Consider the following 24,241-nt stretch of genomic DNA (forward strand, 5'->3'; position numbering starts at 1 on the left):
TTACATGTTATTTAACACTGGTTGTGACCATCAATCTTGATAAGTTTGAATAATTACATTAAATTACATGTGTAAAACAGACAAACTATTAGACTAGAAAAATTTGACCTTTGCAGTCAATTCTGACGAAAATGGCAGTATAATTTTCAATTATGAAAACAAACATGGTTTACACATCCCTACTGAAAAAAACAGCAAGAAACCAGCTTGTGTTGGTAGCTGGTTTTAGCTGGTCTTTGCTGCTGTAGCTGGTTAGGCCACCAGGTGGACATGCCGACGTGACCATCTGAGGGAGCTGGTCAAGCAAAATCAGCTGAATTACCATCGTAAGAAGGTATGTTTCCGCAACGTACTGTATGTACCAGCTGAAGGTATGTTTTCGCAAGAGTTTTGCTGATTTAGTGATTTAGCTGGTCAACCATCATAGGTGGTCTAACAAGCAGGTCAACCAGCAAACCACCTTAAGCTGGTCAGGCTGGGTTTTTTTTCTGCAGGGTCATTTATCATTAGAGAAGAGTTTCTAAATTAAGCAAGAACATGTTCTTGTTTTGCCTGCAATAACAGAGTGCTGATGGTGTCTTCTTTGCTTGACACGGTGAAACTCGTCACAGCCCATATTCATTCCAGACCTGAAAAAAACAATTGCAACTTTACTGCATGTCAAGAGAAAGGAATACTGTTCAAGGAATAGTTCGTAATTTTGGACATACTGTAGGACCTCCTTTCCAACTCCAGCCGGGGTGATATAGGTCGGTGGAGACAGTTGCCATCGTATTTTATCCGGTCCTTAACTTGCAGCGGTTCCCTTTGCTAAGCTGGTGCTGAGCTAACGTAATTCAGCGGTAACATCCAAAACAGTCTTACCGACTCCACAGCACACCCGAGACAAATAAATTAAAACGTCAGACTATTGATGTACATGTCTGTGTTGATAGAATAAATTAAGAAATAAAACTAACCTCGCAACTCAATGATTTATTACATTTTGAGGGACTAGTTTCTCAGCAGCAGTGGAATTTTACTTTCTAGATCAGTAGTACTGCGTCAAAAAGTAAACAGAATCGAACTCCAGTCGGGACATTTAGTAGTAGCCACCTTATAAACATGGTGATTCAGTGTGCATTCAAAAATTGTGAAAATAAACGCTACAGGTGGACACCACAGAGTTTCCACCAATTTCAGTTAAAAGAACCAGAAAGGAACCAACTGTGGCTTCTTACAGCCGGCAGAGCCGGCAGAGTGTGCTACATGTACCGTAACGTTATATTATGTGTGTTGTGGCCTGGCAGAGTGGAATTAGGTGGAGCGGCAGATAAGTAAACTTGTGATTGTCACAAAACCGGCTTCCTCTGTCGCCTGGATAATATCAATCCGCTACTGCCACACAGGGAACAAAGTATAGGCCACTGCACAGCGATGCAAGGTTAGTTTTATTTCTAACATTGCTCTATCAACAGGGACATGTGCATCGAAATATAATTTATTTGTTTCAGGTGTTCTGTGGAGTGGATTAAGACTGCTTTTAGTGGCAGGCTGGATGTTACCGTTGAATTGCGTTATCTCGGCACCAGCTTGTAGCACCAGGTGATTGCTGCAACGGAAGGGAAGAAATGCACTGAAAACTGTCTCCACCGACCTATATCACCCCAGCTAAGTTGGACATGAGGTCCTATGTCCAAAATTCCGAACTATTCCTTTAACTTTTTTTTTTTTTTTTTTAAAAACACAGTGCTACTCATTACTGTTGAATAGATATTTTCCTGCCACGTCAGTGACCTATTCCTGTTCACCTTTGTTGCGGCCCTGTGGACAATTGAGTGGCGGAGTGCTAGTTTGTCGATGTCCCTTGAATAACCTCCACCAATAACAGTGGCTATAGGTATTCCTCTCCCAATCGCCATCTTGATGACATACAGGTCCCTGTGGTAAAGACCTGTCAATGGAAGCAGTCAAAAATCAAACTATAGGTCTTGAAGTAGCACAAACCCAAGGCACAAAACATTAACATTTGGAGGTCCGGGACCTTTTCAGGCACTTTGAGGCAGTCAGCTATACCTTGAGATTTTTACGTTTTTCATAACTAAAAACATCTATGCTCTTATCTTTCTATGAAAGAGTGAGAGAGACACGCTCCTGCCAAGGCTATCCAAAGAGTTCGAGGGAGTGGAGATGCTGTTGTTGATTCTAGGTGATTCGGCTTATCCTCTACTCTCTTGGTTAATGAAGCCATACAGTGAGGGTGGAGGAGTAACACCAGATCAAGTAAATTTCAACCATCGCCTCAGTCAAGCTAGACTGACGGTAGAGTGCGCCTATGGGCACCTTAAAGGGCGTTGGAGGTGTCTGAGCAAATTAAATGAGTCACACATTACATTCATCAGCCAAATATTGTCAGCTTGCGGTGTCCTTCACAACTTCTGTGAAATACAAAAGGAGACTAGGGATGGGCGATATGGCTTAAAATCTATATTGCGATATACATTGCAGCCTATTGCGATAACGATATATATTGCAATATAAAAATGGAGTTTTCATAAGCTGTTAACATAATCATCAAAATTGTAATACTTAAAGGCTTGAAATATCTTACTTTGCATGTAATGAGTCTTATATAGCCTATTAATTTCACCTTTTAAGTTGAATTACTGAGATAAATTAACTTTTGCACAATATTCTAATTTTTTTAGTTTCACCTCATTCTATTGAATAACATTTTAGCCTACCTTGGAACACCAGAGTACATAACAATATAAAAAGAGAAAATACTACATTTCTGATATTCATGACAGCACACTTTATGCAGATTATAGCCTACTATTCATAATACAACTCCACCTCTTTAATTCAGCTGTCTGGTTTAAGCCTTAAAATACTGTAAACAAAGTAGCATAGTTGGCTATCTTATTGTCTACTGGTTGGACTGTTCAGTTTCCCCACGTGTGGACTATTTTATAGCAGGCTGATACCTTTTCTCCTTGGGACAGGGCAGGCCCTTTTGAGTCTTGGAGTTGGAAAACACTACTGGTATTGAGATGATCAGTCAAAGCAATTGAATGCAATTGTTTTAATCAAATATGTGTAGCATGATGCTAACCGGATTTAACAATAATTAGGAATGTGCATGTCGGGGGGCGGGTGTCCATTGAACGTGCACAAGACGGAGGGAGAGAGAGAGGGAGAGAAAGCGGGCCAAGGAGAAGGGGAGTTATTTCTATTATTTTGTTAAATTGCCCACCTAGCTTACAACGAAAAGTTGCGAAAGAAATGTATACTTTCACCCGAGCAGCGTCAGGTGCACCACTGCGACCTTGAATTTTTTTTCATTGCACCAGAGAGGGTAAAAGCGGGCCTTAGGTTGACTTAAAAAGTTTGAGCGCATGTGGTCACACTCTGGAGCCCTGAACTTCGCCATCAACATGCATACCGTGATAGTGCAATATAACTGAAAATTCTATCGCGGGCCAGTTTTATATAGTTTATATTGCATATCGTTTATACCGCCCATTACTAAAGGAGACATTGCTAGAGACAATGGGGAGGAACCAGGGAATGAAGAAAATTAAAGATTAGGATATCAGCAGGATAATGGTAGGGCGGGTGAGATTAGGCTTGAAAATGTATCATGGTGGTTTATTTGGGCATACAAATGCAACAAATTACAGTACAGTATGTTACAATGTGTTCAAAAATGCAAGCACGAGAGAGTTGTTCCGCTACACCGGCCCTTTCACTGGAACTAAGGCACCAAGCCCAGCTCGGGCATGCCTTCTGCATTTATGTCTTGCATTTCCTTCCAATGTACCATACCGAACTGTGATGTCTGAACCAAGGTGTGAACCGAACCATTCCACCCCTCACGTCTGTTGTGTTGACCAGCCATGCTAGGTAAAGTTCAAGATTTTTTTTCTCAGTGGTTCTTCTTGGTGGAATGAGTCGTCAAGCGCTCTGTCTTCCTGTGATAGTTTTCGGTCAGTATCTCATCAGCTTACACTTAATTAAATAATTATGGGTTATGGTTTGTATATGGCAGAGGTTTACTCTGCCATAAATGAAGTTTGTCCCCCCGGGTACACTTACTTGGAGGTAGCTCGCAACCAACAGAATGGCTGGATGAACGGGTAAAAGTTAAATATCAATTGTTTTGCTCGAGGGGACGTGGAAAATGAGCTTAATTCCAAAAAATGACGGAATATCCCTTTAACATTATTAATCTTAAATGTTGCCAGTTGCCACAATTACTAGCATGCTGCTGTCTAGTCTTGCATGGCGAAAAATCACTAAATGTCACTATTGAGAAATTATTTGACTATTTAACTACTAACGTTAGGGCAACCACGGTGGCATCAAGTCAACATGATGATGGTCGGCATTACAAACAGAAAACGTATGATGGAGTTCGGGGGCAGGCGAGCCTATGCTAGTAGCAGGATTGTTTTCCTTCTTTGTAATGTTAACCATGAAAACGTTATTTGGAAAGACCTTAGTGCGTTTTCCTCCGATACAGTATTGTAATAAACATTTTTTGGGCAGCACTCACATTTAAAACTCACTTTGATATTTGATGTGGATGCTGTGCATGATGTTCATGACTGTTTTGGGGTTAAATTGGTTGTTGAAATTTCACAGTCTGAAAGCCCATTTCACACTCTTTCTGGAGATGCGTTCAATTCATTGGTATAGCCTGTCATACGGGCAATTCCATATCAGTTGGAACAGGTCCGACACCATGGTCCTCAGTTTTTCCTGATTTTTGGTCCAAATGTTCCTCCATGTCTCATTAGAAGAAAACCAACATTTGGTTGAAAGTGGGTTCAAAGGCCATCATAGCAGGGGTTATACATTTCACAGTGTTCTCCCTCAGTATCTCTTCTGTCTTATATTTCATTTTTAGCCTTGTGTGACTTGATCCACTTGGCCATTTTAAGCCCCTCAATTTAGTCGCCTTTTTTCATTTATGACAATTTTTGGACATATTCTAAGGGATCAATAAAGAGTAAAAATGGGATATAAGATTTTTATCCTGTTTACAGGATGGCATGCTGATCCCTCAAAAAGACAAAATGGGTTTACACCCCATATTGTCCTTCTAAGAGGTTCATACAAATCAAACCAACACCTCCTTCAGCCAAGACATTTTTTCATTTTTTCTAACTTCAGACATGTGCTGTGGGGATATTAAAATGGACAGGTTGGATCTACCACATTCACATGATCTACAAAGTGCCACACTATTGCAGAAAAAAAGGAATGTTGGATTTGCATTTCATCTTGTCCTTGGAAAAAGGCAATAAAAGTGGCATATTTAGGAAAAAACGCCATTTTGGACAACTTTGAAGGCTCATAGCCTCGAAATACGAAAACTAAGGGGGCGTATTCACACCAGGAAGGTCCGTTAGTTCACTTATTTGGTCCGGACCAATTTTTTTTTCTTTTTTTCTTTTTTAGTGCGGTTCGCTTTCACACCGTGATTAATTGCAACCAGACCAGAATTTATAAACAAAAGCACATGTGCTAAGGTCGTTCAACCATTGGCTGGTAAACGTGTACAGATGGTACGGGTTGAGAATGCTCCTTTCTTTCCCGCACATCGGGACTCCCGAAGCATCGGGACTTTAATTAAAACTGCAACCGCAAGGGGGCAACATAAGACCGCCTTAATAAAATGAAGGTTCGGCTCATACCGGAAAACACGGAAAAACCCGAAGACACCGCGCTGGTGACAAGCGGAGAAAAGAGACATCACGCTCGGCATGTCAGATTGCAGTTTCAGAGTTTTCGAATGTTTTACAGCGTACCTCACAGCTGGCTCTCTCACTCGACGTAGCCTATAACTCAGTCAGTCCAGCAGAGATGCCAGAGCAACGTTTTGGTCAATGGAGAGGGAGAGAAATGCTCCGCATATCCGTCTCATTTAATCCGTCTCATTTAATCATTAAAATGAAGGTGATGACTGGCGAAATTATAATCAAACCACGTTTCAATAAACCATTGTTGAAATTAATGAAAATGGTTTTAGAAGCCTTCAATTCAACCTGAAAGACTCGATATAGGCAACCTTAGATTAATTCATTAATTCATTACGGTTACAAGACCGCATTTCCGTGAATAGGCTATTATTGTCAAGGCGAAGACGAAAGAGATGGACAAGATGGACATTTAGGCTACATTTATGTTAGGAATACTTAGAAATGTGTAGGCCTATAGGCTATTTTAAAACGGAGGCATGTTCATTTTAACCGGCGACGCTGGGTAGCTTACCCAGCACTTTATCACAGATTTTGTCCCCACCACTTTTGACAACTGAAAATAAAATGTATTTAACAGAAATATCTTTAATAGGCCTACATGCCTATCATGTCACTTTACTTATAACCGTAGGCTACATGATTGGAGAAGATCGCGCATTTTGTAACATTATAACAATGGATGGTCAGATATGCGATAGGGCAGTGAGGGTGATTCATTGTAACCATCGACTAGTAGGCCTAGCTCCGCAAAAGAAGTTTCTAGCAACTTAGAATATATGGATCTCGTTATGCATGTTCATGTTGATTCAGAGATAGACATAGACTACCGTGGGCTACTGTGCGTCAATATAACAGCATTTTATCATGTGGTGAATTAATGACTAACGTCAGTTTAACATGTCAGAACTTTTGATCGGCGTTTCAAGTGCATGCCGCGAATAAATTAACTCGACTGACTGAATCCTTTATATTTCTTGGCTAAGTGCGAAGAGATTGACACTCGAACTGTGGCGTAACTGGTTGAGGCATCTTACTCATACGTCAGCGACCGGGGTTCAAAACTTACTCTACGAACCCCCGGAACCCATTAAGACAAGAGGCATTATTTTATTAAAAAGTTTTGCGATTTTTTTATGATTGCGATGTCTGCTGAAAAGAAAAGTTAATATGTGAATTCGTGGTTCAGCGCACACACACACACACACACACACACACACACACACACACACATTTTACATTTACATAATAGGGCTCGGGCACACGCCTTGCATTCTAGGAATATCGCCGCCATTTGGTAGCGCACTGAACGTAATATCCATTCATTCAGATGCACAAGACAAGAAGCAGAAATATAGTAGCGATTTATTCTTTTCCTCTTGCGATCGTGGGTTGCACTGCCACTACACAGCAACATACTACCAAGAAGGCAAAAACTAAGTAACAGGAACACACTAAAAGGCGGGAGTAAATCCATAGTAATCCATAGTAAACTAAGGAGTGAAGCTGCCAATGTGGCTGTGCCCGCGAAGTTTTGATGTCATGATCCCGAGCCCTAGTGTCAGGAAGTGTCTGTCGAGAGAGAGGGGGGAGGGAGGCAATCGTCCTCAATGCCGCATACAGGTAGGCTATAATGTCTAGTGAACTGGTTAGACAAGTGTGGGGGAGGGGGAATGATCGCACAAGACAATTGCTCTTCATGAAATGGGTAGTCTCACAGACGTTTGTCGATGTTTAAACGTAGCCTACTACATCACTTGCGAAATCGGACGTGGCACATATTATTAGGCTACTGGATTTAATATAGCATAGACTTTGTTCATCCTATATTAGCCTATATTAAAATGTAATGTGCTGCGGGGAAGCATTGGGGAAGTCAGTTTAAGTTGTCCTGTAACAGTTTGCCTCTTATTATAATCAAGAGTATGCAGCCACTATACGCACATAATAGTCTAGGTTACGGGCGGATGCGAGCAACCCCATGCAAAAGAAGGCCTTAAGTTAACGGACTGAAGGCCTGTTTACATGTCAAACATGCATTAAATCTAAGAAACGAAAACACAAATATCATGTATTGTGTCGTAAACAGTTAATGACTTCGTGGCCACTATGCGCAACTGCATCGCGCAGTGAGCTGAAGGATAGGAGGACCGACACTTATTAACACAAAGCTTTGTAAAGCACTAACAACCACCCCTCAAAGTTCATTGTCCATAAGTCCAAACAATAAGTATAAAAATCCGACAATCCAAAACGATAATGTGATCTCCCAGAAACGAAAAACAAGTTTGTTGAGTAGCCTAGTCCTTCCAACAATCTTAGCTTTTGCGTTTGTTAGATAAAAGGCATTCTGTCCTGCTGTATTCCAATGAGAAAAAATCATCCACAAGGTAGGCTAAGGGTCACGGTAATGCAGCATGCAGGAATCTATATAAGCACAAAACGAATGAATGGATTATATCGGCCAAAACGAATGAATGGGTTGGGAGAGTCGTCTGGCTGTGTCAGCAGACTGCAGTCGGTCTCGAGGGGTTAAATAGCGCACGTACTTGAATTTTAATCTGAAGAAGACCACACGAAAATCAAATCAAATCAAAAAAGAAGGATTTCAAGTGTGCGAACCTTTTTCCATTTTTTTTATGATTTAGCCTACTCATGTTCTGCACCTTGACCGGGGATGTGCACAAACTTTTTTACTACACTTGAATTTTAAACCAACTCTTCTCTAGCCTATATCCTATAGCCATACTTTAATAATCAGATGTTATGCTCATTTTTGTAGGCTACACCTCACCGGCAAGCACGCACGCAAATGCTGCTTTTGCACATCTACAGTGGGTACGGGTTGAGAATGCACCTTCTCCCGCGGGACTCCCGAAGAGATCCCGCAGGCCGTCAAGCCGATTTTTTTCGAGCCTAAGGCAATGTACCCAAACAACCACCAGGTGGCAGAAAGTTTCATCCCGCATTTCAAAATGATGAAGACCGCATATCCGTCAATAGTCGACTCCTTAATCTCATTTAATCATTACAATGAAGGTGATGACTGGCGAAATTATTCAAACAACGTTTCAATGAACCATTGTTGAAATGAATGAAAATGGTTATAGAAAATCGCCTACAGCCTAACGCCGACACAGCTGATTCTTTGATTGATTCTAAGCTGTTTTGATGTAGGGGATGGGTAAACTGGCGCGCTACAAACATGCTACCAATCAAATGTAATATTAGTAGGACTAGCCTACTTAGACACTTTAGTCATAGGCAACGTTGCCATGTTAATTTGGGCTAGAAGTGCTTGCTTGTGGTGGCGCTCCTGTCCGCTGCTTCTCCCGAATTGTGTGGCAAATTTGTCAGCAATCAGCTTAAATGTCAAATCATATTTATTTCTCTTTGTCGACATGGTATTGGGGGAAACGCGGAGAAACGAGATGGTCAGTCCTCGTATTTTTTCTTCGCGTTTCGTTATAAGAAATATATAAGTAATAGTTAGTCTTCTTCCGTATTGAACAGATAGGCTACGGGACGCTCTTTGTTCCGTATTTTAAGGAACTACTCAATGCACACACACTACAATGACAAACACACAAAGAAATCACTAAACATATAGCCTACAACCTAATGACACTTTAATGCAGCGTTTCTCAAACTATGGGCCGCGAAACGTGGAGACTGCTGCTGGTCCGCGAGACATGGGGTGAAATTAGGTCCGGTGATCTGATAATTTGCTGCGCAATTGACCAAGCAACCGCGGACCGACAGAAAAAGAAAGCAAACGTTGCGGCGGAAATGCTTCCTAATTTGATGTGTTTAAACATAGAGACATACAATTAGGTGTGTCTGTTATTATGATAATTTTCGAGCATAACTGCTTGTCCATAGCTCAGTGACAGGTGTTAATAGCCTTGCCATAAGCACTGCTGCAGGTGCTTCTTTTATTATGCGGTTAGAGCATATAAGCGCTTACTCATATACAGTAGACTATAACTCAGGGACAGGTGCAAAACCACCAACTGGGATGGATCGAAGGGCAAGCAAGCACTGCCACACAACGTGAAGGCCTTTGTGTTGTCAACACTAAACAGAAAGTTTCCTACGATGGGGAGAAGTGGCCGCAAGGACTGCATCGATAAGATCAACGAATACAGTAATGTTTTACAACCCAGGTATCCGCTGTTCATTCCGACATATCCCCACTCGGCGGTAGGCCTAGGCCTATTTAACTTTTTTTTTTTTCAAACAACGTGCCATTCCGACATGAGGTCATTAATAGGCTATTAATGTCATAACTATTAGGCTATCATTAGGCTTACTATGCATGGCTGTAGGCAGCTATGAGGCCACTGAGATCTGGACCTCATCGGTTTTGTGAAAGCCGATTGGAAATACTTAAGTTTAGAGCGAACGTTTCAACTATGTTTGCCATGGTAGACAAAAACACTCAAATAAAACAATAGCCTAAAAAATAACTGCATGCGTAATGGACACGGCTCTATATCCTAAATAATTTTCGAGGTTCGCCATTTGGTAATATGACCTATCCTTACTGACAATAATTTAGATTGAGCACAACTAAAGTTGCACGAAGGCAAAATACAGTCCTAAAAGCCTATTCTATATAGCCTGGCCAATATTGTAGATGTGCAAAAGCAGCATTTGCGTGCGTGCTTGCCGGTGAGGTGTAGCCTACAAAAATGAGCATAACATCTGATTATTAAAGTATGGCTATAGGATATAGGCTAGAGAAGAGTTGGCTTAAAATTCAAGTGTAGTAAAAAAGTTTGTGCACATCCCCGGTCAAGGTGCAGAACAAGAGTAGGCTAAATCATAAAAAAAATGGAAAAAGGTTCGCACACTTGAAATCCTTCTTTTATAGGATATAGGCTAGAGAAGAGTTGGTTTAAAATTCAAGTGTAGTAAAAAAGTTTGTGCACATCCCCGGTCAAGGTGCAGAACAAGAGTAGGCTAAATCATAAAAAAAATGGAAAAAGGTTCGCACACTTGAAATCCTTCTTTTTTGATTTGATTTGGTCTTCTTCAGATTAAAATTCAAGTACGTGCGCTATTTAACCCCTCGAGACCGACTGCAGTCTGCTGACACAGCCAGACGACTCTCCCAACCCATTCATTCGTTTTGGCCGATATAATCCATTCATTCGTTTTGTGCGTAGGCCTATATAGATTCCTGCATGCTGCATTACCGTGACCCTTAGCCTACCTTGTGGATGATTTTTTCTCATTGGAATACAGCAGGACAGAATGCCTTTTATCTAACAAACGCAAAAGCTGAGATTGTTGGAAGGACTAGGCTACTCAACAAACTTGTTTTTCGTTTCTGGGAGATCTCGTTATCGTTTTGGATTGTCGGATTTTTATACTTATTGTTTGGACTTATGGACAATGAACTTTGAGGGGTGGTTGTTAGTGCTTTACAAAGCTTTGTGTTAATAAGTGTCGGTCCTCCTATCCTTCAGCTCACTGCGCGATGCAGTTGCGCATAGTGGCCACGAAGTCATTAACTGTTTACGACACAATACATGATATTTGTGTTTTTCGTTTCTTAGATTTAATGCATGTTTGACATGTAAACAGGCATTCAGTCCGTTAACTTAAGGCCTTCTTTTGCATGGGGTTGCTCGCATCCGCCCGTAACCTAGACTATTATGTGCGTAGTGGCTGCATACTCTTATAATAAGAGGCAAATTGTTACAGGACAACTTAAACTGACTTCCCCAATGCTTCCCCGCAGCACATTACATTTTAATATAGGCTAATATAGGATGAACAAAGTCCATGCTATATTAAATCCAGTAGCCTAATAATTCTATGTGCCACGTCCGATTTCGCAAGTGATGTAGTAGGCTACGTTTAAACATCGACAAACGTCTGTGAGACTACCCATTTCATGAAGAGCAATTGTCTTGTGCGATCATTCCCCCTCCCCCACACTTGTCTAACCAGTTCACTAGACATTATAGCCTACCTGTATGCGGCATTGGACGATTGCCTCCCTCCCCCCTCTCTCTCGACAGACACTTCCTGACACTAGGGCTCGGGATCATGACATCAAAACTTCGCGGGCACAGCCACATTGGCAGCTTCACTCCTTAGTTTACTATGGATTACTATGGATTTACTCCCGCCTTTTAGTGTGTTCCTGTTACTTAGTTTTTGCCTTCTTGGTAGTATGTTGCTGTGTAGTGGGGTGTAACAGTGCAACCCACGATCGCAAGAGGAAAAGAATAAATCGCTACTATTTCTGCTTCTTGTCTTGTGCATCTGAATGAATGGATATTACGTTCAGTGCGCTACCAAATGGCGGCGATATTCCTAGAATGCAAGGCGTGTGCCCGAGCCCTATTATGTAAATGTAAAAATGTGTGTGTGTGTGTGTGTGTGTGTGTGTGTGTGTGTGTGTGTGTGTGTGTGTGTGTGTGTGTGTGTGTGTGTGTGTGTGTGTGTGTGTGTGCGCTGAACCACGAATTCACATATTAACTTTTCTTTTCAGCAGACATCGCAATCATAAAAAAATCGCAAAACTTTTTAATAAAATAATGCCTCTTGTCTTAATGGGTTCCGGAGGTTCGTAGAGTAAGTTTTGAACCCCGGTCGCTGACGTATGATTAAGATGCCTCAACCATTTACGCCACAGTTCGAGTGTCAATTTCTTCGCACTTAGCCAAGAAATATAAAGGATTCAGTCAGTCGAGTTCATTTAGCCTATTCGCGGCATGCACTTGAAACGCCGATCAAAAGTTCTGACATGTTAAACTGACGTTAGTCATTAATTCACCACATGATAAAATGCTGTTATATTGACGCACAGTAGCCCACGGTAGTCTATGTCTATCTCTGAATCAACATGAACATGCATAACGAGATCCATATATTCTAAGTTGCTAGAAACTTCTTTTGCGGAGCTAGGCCTACTAGTCGATGGTTACAATGAATCACCCTCACTGCCCTATCGCATATCTGACCATCCATTGTTATAATGTTACAAAATGCGCGATCTTCTCCAATCATGTAGCCTACGGTTATAAGTAAAGTGACATGATAGGCATGTAGGCCTATTAAAGATATTTCTGTTAAATACGTTTTATTTTCAGTTGTCAAAAGTGGTGGGGACAAAATCTGTGATAAAGTGCTGGGTAAGCTACCCAGCGTCGCCGGTTAAAATGAACATGCCTCCGTTTTAAAATAGCCTATAGGCCTACACATTTCTAAGTATTCCTAACATAAATGTAGCCTAAATGTCCATCTTGTCCATCTCTTTCGTCTTCGCCTTGACAATAATAGCCTATTCACGGAAATGCGGTCTTGTAACCGTAATGAATTAATGAATTAATCTAAGGTTGCCTATATCGAGTCTTTCAGGTTGAATTGAAGGCTTCTAAAACCATTTTCATTAATTTCAACAATGGTTTATTGAAACGTCGTTTGATTATAATTTCGCCAGTCATCACCTTCATTTTAATGATTAAATGAGACGGATTAAATGAGACGGATATGCGGAGCATTTCTCTCCCTCTCCATTGACCAAAACGTTGCTCTGGCATCTCTGCTGGACTGACTGAGTTATAGGCTACGTCGAGTGAGAGAGCCAGCTGTGAGGTACGCTGTAAAACATTCGAAAACTCTGAAACTGCAATCTGACATGCCGAGCGTGATGTCTCTTTTCTCCGCTTGTCACCAGCGCGGTGTCTTCGGGTTTTTCCGTGTTTTCCGGTATGAGCCGAACCTTCCTTTTATTAAGGCGGTCTTATGTTGCCCCCTTGCGGTTGCAGTTTTAATTAAAGTCCCGATGCTTCGGGAGTCCCGATGTGCGGGAAAGAAAGGAGCATTCTCAACCCGTACCATCTGTACAATATTGGCCAGGCTATATAGAATAGGCTTTTAGGACTGTATTTTGCCTTCGTGCAACTTTAGTTGTGCTCAATCTAAATTATTGTCAGTAAGGATAGGTCATATTACCAAATGGCGAACCTCGAAAATTATTTAGGATATAGAGCCGTGTCCATTACGCATGCAGTTATTTTTTAGGCTATTGTTTTATTTGAGTGTTTTTGTCTACCATGGCAAACATAGTTGAAACGTTCGCTCTAAACTTAAGTATTTCCAATCGGCTTTCACAAAACCGATGAGGTCCAGATCTCAGTGGCCTCATAGCTACCTACAGCCATGCATAGTAAGCCTAATGATAGCCTAATAGTTATGACATTAATAGCCTATTAATGACCTCATGTCGGAATGGCACGTTGTTTGAAAAAAAAAAAGTTAAATAGGCCTAGGCCTACCGCCGAGTGGGGATAAGTCGGAATGAACAGCGGATACCAGCTGAGTTGTAAAACATTACTGTATTCGTTGATCTTATCGATGCAGTCCTTGCGGCCACTTCTCCCCATCGTAGGAAACTTTCTGTTTAGTGTTGACAACACAAAGGCCTTCACGTTGTGTGGCAGTGCTTGCTTGCCCTTCGATCCATCCCAGTTGGTGGTTTTGCACCTGTCCCTGAGTTATAGTATATGAGTAAGCGATTATGCTCTAACCGCATAATAAAAGAAGCACCTGCAGCAGTGCTTATGGCAAGGCTATTAACACCTGTCACTGAGCTATGGACAAGCAGTTATGCTCGAAAATTATCATAATAACAGACACACCTAATTGTATGGCTCTATGTTTAAACACATCAAATTAGCAAGCATTTCCGCAGCAACGTTTGCTTTCTTTTTCTGTCGGTCCGCGGTTGCTTGGTCAATTGCGCAGCAAATTATCAGATCACCGGACCTAATTTCACCCCATGTCTCGCGGACCAGCAGCAGTCTCCACGTTTCGCGGCCCATAGTTTGAGAAACGCTGCATTAAAGTGTCATTAGGTTGTAGGCTATATGTTTAGTGATTTCTTTGTGTGTTTTTCATTGTAGTGTGTGTGCATTGAGTAGTTCCTTAAAATACGGAACAAAGAGCGTCCCGTAGCCTATCTGTTCAATACGGAAGAAGACTAACTAGGCTATTACTTCTTATAACGAAACGCGAAGAAAAAATATGAGGACTGACCATCTCGTTTCTCCGCGTTTCCCCCAATACCATGGCGACAAAGAGAAATAAATATGATTTGACATTTAAGCTGATTGCTGACAAATTTGCCACACAATTCGGGAGAAGCAGCGGACAGGAGCGCCACCACAAGCAAGCACTTCTAGCCCAAATTAACATGGCAACGTTGCCTATGACTAAAGTGTCTAAGTAGACTAGTCCTACTAATATTACATTTGATTGGTAGCATGTTTGTAGCGCGCCAGTTTACCCATCCCCTACATCAAAACAGCTTAGAATCAACCAAAGAATCAGCTGTGTCGGCGTTAGGCTGTAGGCGATTTTCTATAACCATTTTCATTCATTTCAACAATGGTTCATTGAAACGTCGTTTGAATAATTTCGCCAGTCATCACCTTCATTGTAATGATTAAATGAGATTAAGGAGTCGACTATTGACGGATATGCGGTCTTCATCGTTGTGAAATGCGGGATGAAACTTTCTGCCACCTGGTGGTTGTTTGGGTACATTGCCTTAGGCTCGAAAAAAATCGGCTTGACGGCCTGCGGGATCTCTTCGGGAGTCCCGCGGGAGAAGGTGCATTCTCAACCCGTACCCACTGTAGGTGGGGTGAAGAATAGGAAGCCAAAGTCAAAGTTGGCCCACGTAAATACTAAACTGCTCACAAAAAGTAAGGAAACTTGACTTTGGCCCATTATATCTCCCTTTTAGTAATACCAACCAGTAAAGTGTTTCCTATCATTTTTATCGTTGATTTGTCACCTTTACAATGAGGTATAGCTTGTAAGCATAGGGCAATCATGGAATGAGCAACACAAGCAAACGTGTAAGTAGTGCCAACGAAAAATGTGCCAAAATGGCCTGTTATGCTGTTGGAATTCACCTTTGTTACTTCAAGCATTGACGATTGCACTCTCCCACAGAAATGAGGAAAACAAAACATGTTAGGCATACATTTTTGTTCATTTTATACTCAGTGTCAGGGTCCTCAGTAGCGTGTAGAGAATCCATATGCAGCCACAACAGCTTGGCACCTTCTTCTCATGCTGGTCACCAACCTGGCTATTCTGCTGTGGGATGGCATTCCATCCCTCGATAAGGATCTGTTGTAAGTCAGCCAACCTGGTTTTGTTGGTGACTCTGGCACGTACAGCATGCCCAAGCTGATCCCACAAGTGTTCACGGCAGGCCATTAGATCCTCTCCACTCCCAAATTCTGGAGGTACTCTCTGATGATCCCAGCTCTATGGGGGCGAGCGTTGTCATCCTGGAGGATGGCAATTGGTTCCATATTCTGGAGATATGGAATTGCCACTGGCTCCAGAATCTCATCCCAGTATCTAACTGCATGATGATTGCCTTCAATGATAGCAAGGTCTGTCTTTCGAGTTAGGGAGATGTCACCCCACAGCAGAATGTAGCCAGGTTGGTGACCTGCATGAGAAGAAGGTGCCAAGCTGTTGTGGCTGCATATGGATTCTCTATACGCTACTGAGGACCCTGACACTGAGTATAAAATGAACAAATGTATGCCTAACATGTTTTGTTTTCCTCATTTCCGTGGGAGAGTGCAATCGTCAACGCTTGAAGTAACAAAGGTGAATTCCAATAGCATAACAGGCCATTTTGGCACATTTTTCGTTGGCACTACTTACACGTTTGTTTGTGTTGCTCATTCCATGATTGCCCTATGCTTACAAGCTATACCTCATTGTAAAGGTGACAAATCAACAATAAAAATGATATGAAACACTTTACTGGTTGGTATTACTAAAGGGGAGATATAATGGGCCAAAGTCAAGTTTCCTTACTTTTTGTGAGCGGTTTATGTTTGCGTACTGTACTCGTTATTGTCCTAGCAATATAGTTTAATACAGTTACAGCTTTGCAGAAGTGCTTGAGCGTCAAGACCGTTTGATGCAAGTTTAACAATATCATGCTCGTAATTTAGCAAAGACGAAGACGTGCAACAAAACAGCTGAGAAGAGCTCTCATGTGTGTCCATCATGCTAACAGCAGGCCTACGGAAGACGGAACGGGTAGGAGATGCAAAATCAAATTGTTGGCAAAAAAGCGTTAGCCCACTGCTGCTTACAGCTGTTGTGCGTCACGGAGCTATCCTACATTTCCCATAATGCGCAAAAACTACGGGAGGTCGTCAAATCCAAAAAAGGTAGATTTCTGTAACTGGGTCGGATCGAGGTCGGTCTGCTTTCACACCATAAACGAACCGCACCAGGGTTCGATAGGAACCGCTCCGAGACCACCTCCTCAGCTGGGTCTCGGTCCGCTTGTTTGGTCCGCACTAGAGTTCGAGTGATTGTATTCACACCAGTCAAAAAGGTCCGAACCAAGCAAGAAACGAACTTGAGTTCGTTTTAATCGAACTAAACAAGGCAGGTGTGAATACCCCCTAACATTCTCAATTTTTTGTCAACATGTTCTCTTACTCATGGACTATATATATGTAGAGTTTTAAAACTGTGAGTGCTAGCCATTCATGACCATAAGAGAACAAAAACAGGGTTTTTTTTTTTCATTGCTTTCAAAAAAAATATGGGTTTGTTTCGATGAATAAGTCTCCAATGGTGGGAAGGACTGTAATTCCTTTGTGATTTTGGACAACAACACAGGGTACTGCCCCAGTGTTCAAATTTTTAGAAAATAATATGGTAGCCTTAAGAGAGGAGAGGGGTTTTAAAAAAAGTGGTGCTCATTAAATACAGGAATTTTCAGCCTTTTTTTAGGATGCGTCTATCCACATTTGAAGAGCCATATCTCAGAAACCAAACAAGATAACAAGCTAAAATTTTGGTTTTCTTCTAATGAGACATGGAGGAACATGTGCACCAAAAATCAGGAAAAACTGAGGACCATGGTGTCGGACCTGTTCCAACTGATATGGAATTGCCCATACCCCTGTTATGGGGAGATATATATCATCCAAATTGATTATTTTTCTGTTTTGTGCTATAATATTTCCAACAAAAATGCAATATAGACACCTCTTCATTACTTTTTCAAGGACAGCTTAAACACATCTGTAGTGAGACAGAACCATTTGCCAAAAAATGTGCAAATCTGAGATGGTCAAGCAGAAGGCATTTCTTGAATTGAGGTGGAATGACCCTACAGTTCTACCCAATGTTTTGATATGCTGGGTTTGTTTAGGGTTTCTACCATTGTTGTAATTTATGTGAAGTACTTACAAGCCAACTATTTACAGTTTGCTATCTTCTCAATTTGCTGAGCTTCTTGCCCATGGTGTGTTTGTGTTAGCTTGACCAATTGCACTCGCTGAGCTGAACTTCACTCCCAAGCTTGGAGTAGTCTGAATAACAGATTGGGAGCCATAAGAGAGCTTATAAGATCCTAGCTTGATCATACCATTTCCTCAAGTCCAAGCTTGACTTGTTGGAACTCCCATCACCATCTCAACTACCTCGACACCGATGCATTTGCCACAGAGCTTGGAACACTCATGACGCCACCTCCAAGCTCTCAGAGTAGCTTTCTCAAAGACTAATTACATTGTTTACTTACATTATACTATAGCATATGCAGCATGTTGTTTCACCCCTACCAGGAGTGTGGTAACGGATGCCTGCCTCTGATGAACACTCACTCCATAATGCCCCATAATGTACTGTAATTGTTTAGCTCACCCTGGTCTGTCAATCGAAGTCGTCCTAGTTCATCATCCCAATGAGGATCAACTCCAGCATCATAGAGAACAAGGTCAGGCCGAAAGGTGTCCAGCAACCAAGGTATATGTGTCTGAACTGAAGAAAAAATTCTGTCATCAATCTTAGCTCCATCACTCTTCTAAGAGCGTCAAGAATGCTTTGCAGCATGATAATTTGTCAAGCAGATAAATGCTACTCATAATATGCATCTTTGACTTTACACACCTATTGAATGATACTCTTTATCTTCCACACCATCCTCTATACTGATGTCCAGGTCACTGTTCTCTTTCCGCAGTGGGAAATTTTTGCCAGAGTGCGCAGAGAATGTGAAAACATTGGGTTCGTTTTTAAATATATATGCTGTACCATCACCCTACAGGATTATAAGCAAACATATAAATACATCACTCAGACAGGTAAGAAACAGCGCAAGACGAGGAAAATTAGAATCTTCTACCTGATGCACATCCAAGTCCACGATGAGAACCTTCTTCTTTCCAGAGCCTGCAATCAAAGAGCGTGCTGCCACGGCCAGGTCATTGAGGAGGCAAAAGCCAGAGCCATAGCTGGGAAAAGCATGGTGGGTCCCTCCTGCTGTGCTGCAAGCCAGCCCTCTGTTCAGTGCTAGTTCAGCTGCCAAGAGTGTGCCCCCTGAAACCACATGTTCACATCAGAAGCTCCACTTTCATAAGCCAGGAAATGAGACCCTTGAGGGCATTTTGGTGGAATGGTGCCAGTGTAAATTACCTACCCACTTCATACCTGCAGCGTTGCACTATGCCCTGACTCCAGAGAAAGCCTGTTCGCTTTTGCTCCTTTTCATCAGTTTTCCCATTTATGAATTTGCTAAGGTAGTCCTCTGTATGCACAAGTCCTAACAGTTTCTCAGAAACTAATGTTGGGGCCCAGACCTTTGAAAAGTAAATCAAGAATTAAATATTAAATGTTTCTTTCATTCAAAAACATCTGTGCAAAAATAGACACTAAAGACTCAGACATAGTTGTTTTAACCATAATTTCCAACCTGCACTCTCTTCTGCACTCACCTATCTGCATTGCTTAGATGTGAAAAATAAGGTTTAATTATGGGGTTACTGTTCAACTTTTTTTTTTTTCAGAAATGTTACATACAACCCCAAATCAGAAAAAGTTGGAACGTTGTGTGAAATGCAAATAAAAACAGAATGTGATCAATATATTTAGCAGCAAAAAGGACAGACAACATTAAATAGAAATGTTGACTACTACATGGAAAATATGTTCATTTTAAATTTCTGATCATTGTATTACCACTGTTTATGAACACATTTTATTGCTCTATCCACAAGTGCTGAAAAACTCTACCATGCAAAGAAGACACCACTTTCCAGACAAGATACAGAAATGCCACCATCTTATGGGGTAGGAGTTCATTTAAGATGGACTGAGGTGAAGTGGAAAAGACTATTCTAAATCTTTAGGCTAACTTTTTGGGGAAATCATGGGCTCTGCATCCATGTGTTCAATTCAAACATCTGAGATGATTATTTACTTTTTAGACCATACATGTTCCAACTTTCCCCCTTTATTTTTTTAGACTAATAATCGAATCAAGTACAAGACATAGCAGCTAGCCTACATCAGTGTTTCTAAAAGCTATTGCAAGTGTTTTGAAAGCAGACATGGTAAAATATAATGAGCCTACATGACCGCAGTCACGTCATCCTGCACTAAGCTTCCTTGGACGCCGCTATTAAATGTATTACGGTTCCCCATTGACTCTCATTGATTCCGATTGACCATTTCGAATGAAAACGTCAATTATGTGCTGAAACAAACACCGCTGACAGTAACCATTTCACTTTGATAATAACCTACATTTTTGTCCGACATAATACAGCAAGAATTTCACAATTTTATCAACGCAACGTGGAGAAACTTGTGTCATGGTTGCTGTGTCATGCAAAGTGCACTGTGCCATGCCCCCATCTAGTGGTTAAGGAATATTTCACACCCATTATGATAATAAAAGCTGTACTGATTGGAAAATTGGCACAAAGTTTGGGTGATCCATGTGATAAATTGTGTTTTTCTTTTCATACTTTATTACTTTATGAATGGTGGTGTATTATTAAGGTACCATTTTGAATGTCATTACTCTGACATTCAAGAAATAACGGCTGCCATTTTTCGTGACACAGGGTCAATGGGGAATTCCACTGAACATGGGTCACGGATGTAATGTTTAATAGCGGCGTCCAAGGAAGCTAGCTTAATGCAGGATGACGTGACGGCGGTCCTACATGTTTGCAATACAGCCCAAGTCAAAACCCTTTCTAGAATAAGCTAGAGTATTTTATTATCAATATAGCCTAATTATTAAAATCTGTCGTAAAAGCTTATTTCGTGCATATTGAGCTCACCTGGTTGTCTGAAATTACGTTATCCTTCAGAAGGATCTGGAGAATCTTGGGAAATTTTCTCATTGGGAATCTATGGTTTGGTGCCAAGTCGCATGCATACTTCTTGTGATGGACTATGGGGAGGGCTCTGGAGTCTTGCCCTGCCTATGAAAAAGTTTCACTCGATATGATTGGTGCAGTTACGACGATCAACGTTTTTTTAAAATCATACACAGGCTAATATGAGAAATTCTTACTTGTTCCGCGCTGAAAAATCGTCTCCATGGAACTCCCTCTCTTAAACTTATTTCTGTTAGCCCACTACTCTCATGATAAATAACTCGACATTTTGGTTTTAGGAATTGCAAAGTGAATTTCCTTGTGATACGCATACTGAGGTGTTTTGTTTGGAGGAAAGGAAATGGTGATGAAAGGAAAGAAGATTCGCACTTGCCACCATAGGCTTAAACATTAAAAGTGTTAATTAACCGACCCTAATGACACGATTGCCCAGCGATATAAGCCCTTTTTCCATAAGAATTGCAAGCGAATTAACTCATAAGTCGATGTAATGTTGAGCGATACAAGCCAGCTCTGTGTGACCGTTCAGCCCAAGTACACCTACATAAGTTTGTTACGATACACTTCCTGTTTCGACTTCTACGATATGAAATCAAAATAAAAGCCCACTTGCGGCGGCACAGGAAAAGGGGGAAAAATGTATTCACACTAATTGCCAAAAGTAGGCTATGAACTTCAGTCACATCAGAGAATATTAATAAGGGGAGAACGACACTGATCTATAAAGAATATAATAATTTATCAGTGGAGAACGACCACTCGTTGAATACTTCCGCATGGTACTGCAACTAGAGAGCGATCGCGAGCAAGTGGAGAATGAATGGAGGTGAATGGAGTTTCTCCTAACTTCCACTTTTCTCTGGATATAATTTTTTTGTGTAGAAATCGGAATATTGCATGTGAAAGGGGGGTCAAGAAAAATACACACGGCTGAGTATTAGATGTCTTAAGTCTCTTAATTGCTCTAAAAAGCCTTTCAAACGTGTCAATGACGTCATTCATCAGCAGGGTGCTATGTGTGTTATGGTTATGGTTATTTAGCAGACGCCTTTGTCCAAAGCGACATACAAATAAATAACAATACAAATTAAATTAACAGTGAACAATTACAAAATAGGGAGAATAGCAATATTATCAATAAAACAATCATTTAAAGCAACACCATGTAAGTTTTGCTCTTGGGGTCCCCCTACAGTTGGGAAACGGTGATTTCTTCTACTTATGTCGTAAAATCTGTCACGGTTACACCAGAAGCAAGTTAGACATAGCGTACAGTAAAGGCTAGACTTGAGGCTGCACATTAAATATTAAATTATGTGGTAGCCTACTACGATACCAGTTGTGATACATTTGTAAAACTAGGCTTTCAGCTCAGGTCTGTGCACGTTCTCGGTATTGGGATGATGTTGGTCATTGTTGGTCATTACTTATTTAAAAAAAAAAAAAAAAAAAAACAATTACGATATTTAGCAATAGTATGGCCTAATGGTGGTCATTTTTAGTGTCATAACATAAAAAAAATCGATGGTCACCAGATATTGTATTCTATGGTAGGCTATTCACGTCCATAGTGGCATATATTTGCACGCCCAAAATGTTTGGAGAGGCAGAGCTCTTATAATATGATGACAGAATCTTACACGTGATAACTTTGTTTTTCAAGATAATTGTTTGGTCAGTAGCCTATAGGCTATATAGGCGGTAGATTTACACGTTGAGCTAGGCTATAACTAGCACACATAACCAGCTCCCGTGCAGTTTGGTTGGCAGCATGATGACACTAGAATCTAGTGACTAGATGACAGAGCTAGGATACACGTGCTTTTGTTGATAAGCCGATTTCTGCAGGAGGAGTTCTCACGTCTTGGGCAAACTGCGTTGCGTGTGAAATGTAGCCTATAGCTATTCCAGGTAGCCTAGCCCATAGCATGCATTTCAGCATATCATCATATGAATATAATTCCATGGGTTTTATTTTTTTCAAACGCCAAAAGATCACGTAGCTCATGTTTATAAGGCATCAACTGTCTATTCAACGCTCGCACAGAATTTGAGGAAGTGGTGGAGGAAGTGGGCACTATATGCCGTAAAGCAGTCGAATTTTGTAGTTCTTTGGTTCGTACCGGTTCGTACCCGAACCCCAAAAGGTTGGAAAAACTCCATGGTGTTGCTTTAAGCACTAACCTAATGAGAAATAAAACAAATGTTATCGGCAACAATGTGAGAAACCAAAGGGCCATAAGTAATTGTTCATTCAACTTTCGACCTATAACCCATATTGAGCTTGTAGAAACTAAAATCCAATCTTCGAGTTTTTAATGACAATCAGGTGAAACAGACCAAGCCGTACTAGCCCCAAAGACCCCCATAGAGCTCCACAGTCCCGCCCCTCCTCCGAGAGAGGTGCTTGCCCGGAAGAAAATTTCTCATTCATTTCTCCCATTGACTTCTGGAAAAATCCGGATATAAAGAGTTTTAGACCATGCCAGGCTAACCAGCTACGATGTGACTCATAAGCATATAACTTGTAATTTCGAGTGAAAAAATTAACAGAAAATGTAAAAAAAAAGGTACAAGACTGTGTACATATCTTAAATTCCTAGTTAGAGAACTCAAATCCCATGATGCTTTGCAAACGTACACACATTTCCAACATTTGCAGGGTAACGATAGTTTAACATGGTTCCATATTAATCTGAGAAAAGAAGATGATTACTTCCTACCGTTTCCATTGAGTAAATTCAACCTTCAAGATGAGAAAACCGTTCTTTTTCGGAAGACCACACATCGGTCCTGACAGCCCTGCAGCCATTTTAAGTTTTGAAGTTCCAGCGAGACGCTAGCCGGATGATAGGTGTGGGAAAAGTTGAGTGCAGTTTGTTTGGGATTGCCATGGCAACGGCGATCTCTACCAATCAAAGGCTCTGCTTTCACCAGTTTTACACGGTAGGGTGTTGGGTAGTGTAGTACTCTCTCGTTAAATCGTGAATAAAACATTGTTTTCTCAAAAACAAGGTTGATGCCCCGTTAACTTTTGACATCAATATGAGCCGGTTTAATCGCTTAGTCACATCGTAGCTGGTTTTAAGTCTACCATGGACGGTTACGATTTTATGGCTTATTCTCCAGTTGTCAATGGAGAAATTGTATTGGATTTTTACTTCCGGACAAGGCTGTGGGCTGGACTGTGGAGCTCTATAGACCCCTGCTGAGCCTACGTCACTACGTTCGCTGGCGGCAAAACAACCATCAACTGCCATCAGCGACAACGCTAAACTCCTCCGATAT

General features: G+C 41.2%; 1 protein-coding gene across 2 annotated transcripts; it reads right to left on the minus strand.

Moving 5' to 3' along the window:
- Positions 1-26: 26 nt before the first annotated feature.
- Positions 27-21,504, minus strand: hdac12 (histone deacetylase 12). Of its 2 annotated transcripts, XM_062552770.1 has the most exons (8): positions 21,130-21,504; positions 20,894-21,037; positions 19,243-19,402; positions 18,949-19,142; positions 18,714-18,864; positions 18,468-18,584; positions 1,791-1,933; positions 27-629 (listed from the first exon to the last, which is right to left on the minus strand). In XM_062552770.1, exons 1-8 carry the CDS (start codon positions 21,262-21,264, stop codon positions 606-608), a joined length of 1,068 nt encoding a protein of 355 aa, XP_062408754.1. In that variant the 5' UTR covers positions 21,265-21,504; the 3' UTR covers positions 27-605. The 2 variants fall into 2 exon arrangements, with proteins under 2 accessions (XP_062408754.1, XP_062408755.1); XM_062552771.1 differs by having other exon boundaries at positions 20,894-21,504.
- Positions 21,505-24,241: the final 2,737 nt, after the last annotated feature.

The sequence above is a fragment of the Sardina pilchardus genome, chromosome 13 (genome assembly GCF_963854185.1).
Source record: "Sardina pilchardus chromosome 13, fSarPil1.1, whole genome shotgun sequence".
Classification (NCBI taxonomy): domain Eukaryota; kingdom Metazoa; phylum Chordata; class Actinopteri; order Clupeiformes; family Clupeidae; genus Sardina; species Sardina pilchardus.

Bases quoted from the DNA above. Each gene is read 5' to 3' on its own strand.
- hdac12 (XM_062552770.1), bottom strand. From the start codon at position 21,264: ATGCGTATCACAAGGAAATTCACTTTGCAATTCCTAAAACCAAAATGT. The intron at 19,403-20,893 runs GTGAGCTCAATA...TACTTTTCAAAG, and splicing joins ACGTAATTTCAGACAACCAG to GTCTGGGCCCCAACATTAGT. The intron at 18,585-18,713 runs GTGTGTAAAGTC...TTTTTTCTTCAG, and splicing joins TAAAGAGTATCATTCAATAG to TTCAGACACATATACCTTGG.